Consider the following 9,844-nt stretch of genomic DNA (forward strand, 5'->3'; position numbering starts at 1 on the left):
ACTGACTGCTCAACTTGATAAACTCTTTTGAAAGGGTTCCAGTTTTCCGGAAAGCAAACTATTCAAAAAATGTGACGGAACCACCAACAAGACAGATCCTTTGCAGCACCCAATGTACACAATGCATTTTGGCATTCAGTAGCAAAAGAATGTGGGGAAAAGTTGAATTTATTACAAGAAAATAAAAAGATGAGTCAGTCTCATTTCGGTATTCACATAATCCACAACTCTAAGAAAAGCAGTCTATCGTATGCGGCAATTCGAGTGCCTCGCACAGACTAGGATGTAGAATAAGGTAATATAAGGTTCAAGTAACTTCGCATTCCTACAGTTAGGTGGGTGGTAAGAATGCGCGTTTGTCAACTTTCTAAGTTTGGGCGTGGGACGTTGGGCGTTGGACGTCGGGTTTTGGGATTCATAATAGATTAGTTCATCGAGTGGGCCCCATGCTGTGTAATATCGTCTCAATGCATTATGTATTCCAAATCGAATTTGGCGCCAATGCGAGGCACTCGCTGTTTCCTTAGCTTCGTCGCCTGCAACAGAAGCAAATTGGATGAGTAAATGATGCAGCGTAACTGTCTCTCTCTCTCCTATCACCTGGGATGTTGACGATGCTGTGGGCGCATTCGCACTGCCTGATGAGACCGCATCAGATTCGGACTGCGACGTCGGCGGCTGCTGGACCGAGGGGTATCGTATCATTACGTGTCTCACGGATTCGACTTGCAGCAATGCTCACCTGAATCTTCAGCGTTTGCATCAGTCCAATCGCCTGTTCGCCAGCTGATTGTTCCGGAAGACTAGAACTGGGCTTTGCGTCTGTGGTTTCGTTCGTCGATTGCTGCAACACGGAAAACAAAGATTCTTGAATTGACAGCCCTGTTCCAACCTCGTTACTTTTCTTACGACATTGATGTCCTGGTGACCGGCTGGTTGGACGCGATTTGATTTCTTGGGACGGTACGCCTGTATGGGCACAAAATCTTGTATCGATGAGTATGGGTGCTGCTGCTGGTGCTGGTGGTGCTGCTGCTGGTGCTGGTGGTGCATGCGTACGTTGTTGTTAAAGGCGCTCTGCGCAGCGATGTTCCTGTTGGGACGCGGCTGATTTCCATTGTTGAAGCCGGAGTGGAATGCGTTGGCGTGCTGCATCTGCGGGTGCATCCGCTGCTGCGACTGCCTCATTGCCGGACCACCCAACGGTGGCTGATCCAACTCCGCTCCAGTCGGGGCGCTTCTGAACCACTGCTGGCTCTTGATGCGCTCAGTCTCCACCTGTGCGTACGCCTGCGCCTGCTGTTGCTTCTGCGCCTCCTGCTGCCAGAAGAGCGGTGGCTTGGGCAGATTCTGCAATGAAACGTGGTTAGCTGAATGGGGAAGAGGCACATCTGGGCAGGGAGCAGTTACGGGCATTAGTCCCGGCAGTGGAGCTTGTTGCAGTGGCAGTAGTGGTGGACGTTGCTGCTGCGCCGGCTCCTGTGGTGGCTGCGAATCCTGGTCCTTCTTTAAGCCTAACAACGACATGAGCGCCAAAGTCTGAGCCTGTGGCGTCACCGTTGCGGACGGGACTGCAGCAGATGTAGTGGAAGAAGAAGTAGCTTCTGTGGGCGGAACAACAAAGGAACTGCCGCCTTGTTGACGTGACCGATTCTGGCGCCAATTATCTGACGTAGGCTGCGGCTTGGTTGTTGGGGCACTGACGCGTTTCCGCCAGTTGGCAGACTGGGCCGGCGGCACTGGTTGTGGCTGCGGCTCTGGCTTGTACGAATCCGTCCTGGCCTTTGAGTCGCCACGCGTTTTCACGAACTCGTCGCAAATTTGTGTCTTCATCGTGATCGGAACCCAGGTCGACCCTGCTGCGGTTACATAGCGACTGCTGCTCGCGCGGACTGGCTCGTCCCGTGTCCTATTCGACTTTGGATCCCTCGCCGACTGTGCGCTGTCGTTCTGCTTCTCTGCTGGCTCTGCATGGAGAAGAAGTTGGAGCATTGTCATGCATCTACCTAATCCGAATGTCACTTACCGTCCGTGCTGATGATCACCAGGGCGTTCTCGGGGACCTTGTAGACTCGATCTTGGGCGATGCCGTGGATGTCATTGCAGTTCGGAACTGGCTTGTCGAACAGCACTTCGCAAAAGGTGTCGACGGCATGGACGCACTCCAAGCGGACCGGGTTGGGATCCGTAACGGGGTGGATGCCAATCACGGTGCCCTTTATGCCCACAGGTACCATGTAAATGGTGCGTACGATGACGACGCGGTCAAACAGACGCACTGGTCGGCGTGGTCGGTAGGCTTCTGGCAGTGTGACATTGGGCTTGATGAGCAGATGCGGCTTCACCTGCAGCTTAACGTCCTTGACGGGCAGTGAGCGCAGCTCTTCAACGGCGGCCATCAGGAGCTCGACGGTTTCGCGGCAGACCGTCTTGGAGCCGCAGGCGATGCGCTCCACTTTCATGTGCGGCTGTTGGCGCACCCAGTTGGCTAGTTCCTCGACGCGATGCTCGCCCACCTCATTGGGGAACACGTCCTGTTCGAAGACGTACTCGGCGCGGTCGTTGGAGTCGCCGAAGAAGGTGATCACGTCTGGGTAACGCTCGCAATAGTCGCGCATCAGATCGAGGGCCAGGCTGGAGTAGAACCACTGGTTGTTCGTGCGGCAGCAGTATCCCGCGCGCTCCTCGTTCTGCCGTGGATACTTGAGCTGCAGGCCAATGTTGTGCTTGGTCACGTTCTCCATCTTCTGCCGCCGCGGACCGAGCACCACCCACACGGTGCCAGTTAGGCGTCCCAGGGCTCGCCCACTGATCCTCAGCAAGTGGCAGACCTGGTAGGTGCTCAGGTAGTCCCGGTCGCGCTCCTCCTGCAGCAGACGTGCCGCCCTTACCTCCGGCTCCGGTCGGACCCTGATGTTGACTGCGGAGATGAAGGGATGATGGGCTGATGTCTTGGCTTGGCGGGACGGACTTACCCTGAATGCGACCGTTGGTGTAGGCCAGCAGTGGGTCCTGCACAGTGCCCTCGCTGCCGTAATAAGGCTCGGTGATCAAGAAGACCGGGCTGCCGGCGGGAAAGAAGTCCTCCACGTTGCGGAACTGCTTGCGCATGTTCTCCCGCACCGCCAGTTCGGCCACCACGCCCTGGGCAGGGTAGCCGGTGACGGAGCTGCTCCACGAGTCGCGCACCTTCAGTGCCCCCTTGGCGCCGAACTCCGTCGAGCTGCCGGCGAAGGTGCGCACATAGACGAGCACGTCATAGTTGGCAAACTGTATTCCCATGCGGGTGGTAAAGCTGCCAGGAGAAAGGAGGAGAAAGAAGAAGGAGCATTAGCAGCGGGGCTGCAGGCGCAGGCGGCGGCTTCACACTCAACTGTTCCTGCAGCGACTTGCACTCCGAGTCGAAACGCCGCGAGTCGTTCTGCGCGATTCCCTCCTCGTCGACGCGCTGATCCCGCGTGGCCACGCGCACCACCTTCGCCTTGACGAGATGCGGCCAGCCGATGTGCACCACCTGCTCCAGGTACTGGCCGGCTACCGCCTCCAGGGTGTCATCCAGCTGACGCTTGCGCGGCTTCAGCACCATGTTCTGGTTGCGACTGACCTGTTCAAACACCTTGACGCGGTCGTGGCGCAGCTCGAACTGGAAAATAGGGAGCATATAAGAGGCGGGCAGGGAGATGCGTTCAGGCGTCACTCACGTCGAAGGGCAGATGCTGCATGGTGGGGAATCCCGGGAAGAAGACGTGCCTCGCCGCATTTGGCAGCTCAACACACACGCTGTGCGGCAGATTGAGCGCGATTTCGCGTGACCACTTGGCCACCTCCGTGCAGTAGAGCTCAGGAAGGGCCCTCAGCGGCGGATGCGCTGGCATGGGACCCTGCGCCTCCGCACTGTAGTTGTACAGGTACATGGGACCGTGTCGGTTGCGTTCCCGCTCCGCCAGCGACAGCTGCGCCTCGCATGGCAGCATGGCGGCCAGCAGCCGCCGCTCGTCGATGAAGGGAATCAGCACCACCGCCTCCCAGTCGTGCTTCTTGCCATTAAGGTCGCTTTCGAACTCCAGTGGATAGAACTCGGCCAGCGGGCTGCTCGGCAGCAGCATGAGGTCGTGGTAGGCGACGGGAAGCAGCTTGGAACTGGCCGCCGGTAGCACCGCCAGGAGCTGCATGTGGAAGATTGTATGTAGATATATGGGGAAAGTGCGAATCTATCGAAGTGTTTGAAGGGCAGCTAAATGCATTTCATTACTGGTAATGGCAAATGGCTAAGAAGACTGCTTTAAGAATGATAAACTCCTTAGAGAATCTACTTTCAACTAAATGCTCCAGCAGTAGCATCGGATTAGAGGGAGACAGATATATGATCCAATAGTGATACGCAGATGATAGTCTAAGTTGTGTAGCTGGTTTATCTTTGCGAAGTGATAAGCTGACGGGATCGGATCACCATGACATCACCATGTTCCGAGTTAAGCAATTTCTAGATTGATCTTGAAGGAGCTCACCTGCTGGAATGGAAGGAAGGGCGTTCCCATCTGGAAGTCGATCTGCACCTGCTCAATGTTCCTGAGGTCGCTGATGAACGGCGCGTAGTGAAAGGGGTAATACCAGTCCCAGGACTGCACGCCGCGGTAGTAGTAGTCGAGCACCCACTGCAGCGCGTTGACGTAGTGGTGGCCCAGTTCCTCTATCAGTTCGCCCTGCGGATCCCGCTTGAACTTGTTGCGGTAGAAGTTTCGCTTGTAGTTCTTGAACTCGTTCATCAGGACCGCTTCCTCGTCGCTCCAGTCCTCCTCGCTGTCGTCCTCGTAGAGCTGTGGAAGGAAAGAGCATTCAAGCATTCAATGGGCGAGAGCGGAGGATGGCAGACAGTGCGACAAGTGTATACCTTCATGCTTTCGTTGATGAGGGCTCCTAGATCGGAGTCGAGGTCCTGCGAATCGGTGATCTCCGCGACGTCGATGTCGAACGCCTCCGTCTTGGCGTTCATGTACTTGAGGTCGTCGGCGTGCTCCTTGAACTGCTCCAGCTCCACCTCGGTGAGGGCCGACATGAAGATCTGCAGGCGGTGAAGGTTGAGCTTGCCGTTCTCGTTGATGTTGCCGCCGAGAGTCGGGTAAATGCGGATGTAGGTGCGGTAGAGCAGTGGCAGTGCGTTGGAGGAGATGTGCAGGCACGGCAGGTGGGGAATGAAGTCGTTGCCGACCATGAAGCCCATCAGCACCCAGTCGTCGATGAGCTGCGCAACATCCAACTTGCGCTCGGCGGTGCTCAGGGCGTCGAACTCCAGCTCCAGGTACTCGCGCAGCAGGCCCAGGTGCAGCAGAAAGAAGCGCGTCTCCTCCACCGAGGTGCGCTTCACGTTGCGCCCGAACTTGACCTCCTCGCGCAGCACCACGAAGTGCAGCTCGTGGGTGCAGAGGCCCAGGATGATCAGATCGGCGTCCAGGCCGTACAGGCAGTGTCGCGTGTTGGGATCAAAGTCCGGCTGCGCCTTCATGTACCGAATGTAGTCCATGATCTTGTGCTCGCCCTCGCCGGGCGTCTCCTGGCCACTCAGGATCACGCTGCACCGCTGCCACAGCGGATCCGTGGATATCTTCGTCTTGAGGAAGGCGCGCAGTCCCTCCTGCAGCCGCACCATGAACTCGGTGCCCGGTGTGATGCAGTTGCTGTCGAAGCGCTCGTGCTCCCGCCGCTCGCCACGCTGCGCCGCCTTCGCCTCCAGCTGCTCCGCCTCGCGCGCCGACCGGAATCGCCGGCTGCGCTGTTGGTTCATCTTGGCGCGGGGCGCCACTCCGTCGACGGCCAGGAAGAAGAGACGCTGCGGCTTGATCAGGTAGAACAGCTTGTCCACGTAGTTGAAGATGTCCTGGAATATCTGGTGCTCCTCCAGGTGAAAGTGAATGTTGTTGTCGTCCGGATGCGAGCAGTTGTGCACGATGCCGTTCATGTCCAGGTACAGGTTGTCGAACTCGGGTATCTGAAAGGGGCGCATACAGTAGTACACGGCATGACATGGCAGCCACAGCAACAGGCACATCCTCTCCAGCTTTACTTACGCTATGCTCCCGCGCCAACTCGCTGAGGCAAGGATATCGCTCGCTGATGTAGCGAAAGAACTTGGGGACACCCATGTCGCTGCTGTGGATGTACTCTGGACTGTTTGGCGGCCGTGCTGCTTCACCTCTGTCAGTGCGAATTTAGATGAACCGATTTGTGTTTTGGCCGAAAATTTGTAGTTTTATCCGTATCAACATGTATTGATTAACACCTTATTTGCAATTAGTAGGCGCGGCGTTGCCACACCGTTTCGCAGTCACCGTGTGGCAGGTACGGCTACATTGTCTTTTGATGAATCGCGGAAAGAACAAAGACTGAAAGCAATGTCAAATCGATGTGGTTGGTGTAACCTAAAAGGGATCTTCTGCTAAAGATTTTCATTGCTAACAGGCAGCTGATTGTACCTTAAAGTGATTGCAACCGCAAGTGGGATTAAAAGCGATTTGGCGGCCCTGTCCAAATGCAATTCTCCGCATTCAAAACAGTTAGTTTAAAAAGTAGCATGTATTTAAACGAAAGCAGTTCTTTAGTTAATGTTAACACTGCACTTAACCGCCCAAGCTGCGTATTTTAACTGATTTTGGAAACTCAAATTAAAAGGAAACCAAAATTTTTGAAATATTCTGCCATCCCTGGCTGCGGAACTAGTTCCATCGTTACTAGCTGAGACTCGAACCCACCACTCTACCTATATTAGGGGCTACACTGTTTCCAATTAGAATGAAATCGCACACACACCCGACTCGCCTGGTCACACTGGCCCTGGCGAACAGCTGTTTTCCCAACCGAAAAGCGCTTGTGTTCCAAATTTTACGTAATTCGTATTTTGAAGCCGATTTCTGCCGATTTGTGCCGTTTAGCCGCAACCGCCTAGCGAAATGTCGGCCCTCCGCCAAGTGATGTGCAGAAGCACCGCCTCCCTGCAGCTGTAGGTGCCTCCGCCTGGCCGGAGCAAGTGCATTCGACACATCCCATAATAATCCATCTGTGTAATAGTAATAATCCATTCTCGCATCTCGACACCGCAGGTACCAGGCCAACAGAGCAGCCGCTGCCCGCTGGGCATCCACCGCCTCGGTGGACGGCGGTCCGCTGGACCCCAAGACGGCCCTGGCCCGACCCGACGAGCTTGAGCAGCGGAACAAGCTGAGTGGCAAGATCACCGTGCCCACGGCCGTCAATCTCAGCCCGATCAGCGGCGTTCCGGAGGAGCACCTGCGGGAGCGGCGTGTGCGCATCCATATTCCGCCCAAGAACGCCATGCAGAGCGGCACGGACAACGTGAACACCTGGCAGATCGAGTTCGACAACCGCGAGCGCTGGGAGAACCCGCTAATGGGTTGGGCCTCCAGGTGAGTACCAGCCGTCCGCCGCCGTGGCAACCTTGAGACCAATCAACCAACGTCTGGTGTTCCAGCGGCGATCCACTGTCCAACATGAACGTGCAGTTCGGATCTCAGGAGGAGGCCATCACGTTCTGCGAGCGGAACGGATGGCGTTGGTACGTCGACGGCGCCGAGAAGCCCAAAAAGGAGCGCGTCAAGAACTACGGCATCAACTTTTCCTGGAACAAGCGCACGCGCGTCTCCACCAAGTAGGCGCCCCCCGCAGCTAGCCAGGATTATATAGACCACAATTATCTTATTTTTTTTTGCTTTGTTCATCATCTGAGTACCCAAATAAACAGTCGGCTGGACTCCAATGACCACAGCACCATGTAATGGCCGCCAGTTTCGATGCCAGTGGAAGGCGAGTGAATCACATGCCCCGCTAATGACGAGAGGTGTGGGAGCGATGCTTCTTGTGATGCTGCCCGCTGGGCTCTCGCTCTTCGCGACGCCTGTCTCTATGACGCTGCCTTTCTTGACCGCGATCCCTGCTGCGACTGCGACTACGGCTTCTCCTCCGGCTTTCACCACGATGCTTGTGCTGTTTGTGATGCTTGTCCCGGTGCTCGAGGTGCCAGTATCGGTGCTCCTGACGCTGGCCTCGGTCTTTGTGCTCGTTGAGCCGCTCCGCTTGGTCGTTATGCCGCCCCCTGTGCTCCTGGTGCCCCTCCCTGTGCTGCGTTTGCCCAGAGTGCCGCCCTCGGTGTTCCTGAGACCGCTCCTCTGGCTTATCGTGTCGCCCCTTGTGCTCCTGGTGCCGCTCAGTTTGCGATCTGTGCTGTGTTTGCTCATTTTGTCGCCCGCGGTGCTCCTGCAGTCGGTCCACTTGCTGATTGTGCCGCCCGTCGTGCTCCTGTTGCCACTGCCTCTCCAGCGCCTGCATCTGCAGGCCGACCAGCTGGTGCAGCTCCTCGTTGAGCGTGGGCTTGCTCTTGCGGTGGCGCCGCTGCTTCTTTCGCTCCCGCCGGGTTTCGCCCACCACCTCGGCGAAGGCGGCGTTGTCCTGGAACTGCGGGTGCTTCTTGGTGTGCTGCAGAACGTGCTCGTAGATGAGCAGCCGCTGACGCGCGTCGAGTCCAGCCTGCAGATCATCAAAGGAGGCAGCAGGGAGCAGGAGGCGTCGTGCTCCCACAATACCCTGAATGGTTAAGTCATCAAGCTGGATGCTAAAGGCGGGATCGTCGCTGCAGGAGGCCGGCAATGGCAGTGGCTCCAACACCTCCGATGCCGTTGCGCCGTCCTTGTCATGCGGGCTGTGGTCACTCGCCTCCATCACCACCCGCTCGCTCCAGCCGAAGCGCTTCAGGATGGCGTGCAGACGCTTCCTGCTGGTGGCCACAAAGAGGCGCAGCTGCTCTCGCTTTCCGTCTACATCTTCGCCAGACATTTTTTAACCAGCGCGAAAAACAGAAGTGTTGGGAAACCCCCAAATGTGCGGCCAGTGCTGCAGAACGCAGCGTGTATTTACAGTCCTAGAAAGTTTGGAATAATCTAATCTATGGTGCCATTCAGCGCCTCCTATAGGTGATGCGGGATGCAGGAGCTCAGCTCCAGAAGAGAACGGTGAAAGCCATGATCAGGCAGGCGGCACCCACCCACGGCGACTTGCGCTCCCCGATCCTCGCTAGCTTCCAGAAGGTGCCCAGAAATCTGGAAACAGACAACAGTCGAGAGTTGAGAGCGGTGAGAATCAATGGACTGGTCAGGGCCGGATTGGGAGCACTCACCCGGTCTTGTTGCGGTCTATGATGCTGGGAAACAGCGAGCGCAGGTAGGCACAGGTGCAGATCAGCAGCAGGATGACCGACAGCAGGCTCTGGAAGTTGAACAGGGCGCTCTGTGGAGGGAGACGTGGGTTAGTGTCCGCCGCAAGAGTATCGTTCAAGTGAGCGGTTCAAACCATGATTTAGCAAATCGAATTCCGTGTTTGGCGATAAAATAACAACAAGCGGCAAACTAGTGACGTGCCATCAGCTCGTCCCAGGCGAACTGGTTCCGATACTGGACTTGCACGGTTCGACTGGCTCGATAGCAGGCTAATCGACTGTTAGAATGTAGTCTGCCCAAAAAAGCTAAGGAGTTAATAGAAGTTTGATATATCTTCTTGTACTCTATGACCTTGAAATCGGATAAATTATTTGCAATAAAAAATAAAGAACAGTTAGCCAAGTTCCCCCAGGACTAAATTAAAATGTCATACAACTTATTTTAAGGGCTTATTAAAAACATTTTATATAAAAACATTGGACACGAATTTATCCGCTGGCAAAGAAATGCCAGCGGATAAATTCCATATGCCATTTTTAAACATTTTTGTGGGTTAATTTGGTTTTTGCACTCTGAGTAGCCATTTTGATAATATCGAATATTGTATATCAAAATACAAAAAT

At 55.5% G+C, this 9,844-nt stretch overlaps 4 protein-coding genes across 5 annotated transcripts; 1 reads left to right on the forward strand and 3 right to left on the reverse strand.

The window, feature by feature from the left end:
* Window positions 1-150: 150 nt before the first annotated feature.
* On the reverse strand, window positions 151-6,308 carry LOC122625366 (5'-3' exoribonuclease 1). 2 transcript variants are annotated; one of them, XM_043805491.1, is made up of 12 exons: window positions 6,066-6,308; window positions 4,892-5,986; window positions 4,509-4,817; window positions 3,702-4,166; window positions 3,375-3,643; window positions 2,976-3,295; window positions 2,027-2,920; window positions 1,411-1,967; window positions 910-1,350; window positions 743-844; window positions 601-681; window positions 151-536 (listed from the first exon to the last, which is right to left on the reverse strand). In XM_043805491.1, the coding sequence occupies exons 1-12, from the start codon at window positions 6,138-6,140 to the stop codon at window positions 465-467; spliced, it is 4,680 nt and encodes a 1,559-aa protein (XP_043661426.1). In that variant the 5' UTR covers window positions 6,141-6,308; the 3' UTR covers window positions 151-464. The 2 variants fall into 2 exon arrangements, with proteins under 2 accessions (XP_043661426.1, XP_043661427.1); XM_043805492.1 differs by having other exon boundaries at window positions 601-678; window positions 6,066-6,306.
* Window positions 6,309-6,808: 500 nt separating this feature from the next.
* LOC122623675 (NADH dehydrogenase [ubiquinone] iron-sulfur protein 4, mitochondrial) lies at window positions 6,809-7,787 on the forward strand. The gene is made up of 3 exons (XM_043802955.1): window positions 6,809-6,994; window positions 7,095-7,418; window positions 7,484-7,787. The coding sequence occupies exons 1-3, from the start codon at window positions 6,945-6,947 to the stop codon at window positions 7,662-7,664; spliced, it is 555 nt and encodes a 184-aa protein (XP_043658890.1). The 5' UTR covers window positions 6,809-6,944; the 3' UTR covers window positions 7,665-7,787.
* Window positions 7,703-8,873, reverse strand: LOC122623674 (sarcoplasmic reticulum histidine-rich calcium-binding protein). The gene has a single exon (XM_043802954.1). The coding sequence runs from the start codon at window positions 8,839-8,841 to the stop codon at window positions 7,837-7,839; it is 1,005 nt and encodes a 334-aa protein (XP_043658889.1). The 5' UTR covers window positions 8,842-8,873; the 3' UTR covers window positions 7,703-7,836.
* Window positions 8,874-8,887: 14 nt separating this feature from the next.
* LOC122623676 (protein kish) lies at window positions 8,888-9,454 on the reverse strand. The gene is made up of 3 exons (XM_043802956.1): window positions 9,355-9,454; window positions 9,182-9,291; window positions 8,888-9,104 (listed from the first exon to the last, which is right to left on the reverse strand). The coding sequence occupies exons 1-3, from the start codon at window positions 9,355-9,357 to the stop codon at window positions 8,999-9,001; spliced, it is 219 nt and encodes a 72-aa protein (XP_043658891.1). The 5' UTR covers window positions 9,358-9,454; the 3' UTR covers window positions 8,888-8,998.
* Between the last annotated feature and the right edge of the window lie 390 nt (window positions 9,455-9,844).

Source organism: Drosophila teissieri, chromosome X, assembly GCF_016746235.2.
Source record: "Drosophila teissieri strain GT53w chromosome X, Prin_Dtei_1.1, whole genome shotgun sequence".
Lineage (NCBI taxonomy): Eukaryota > Metazoa > Arthropoda > Insecta > Diptera > Drosophilidae > Drosophila > Drosophila teissieri.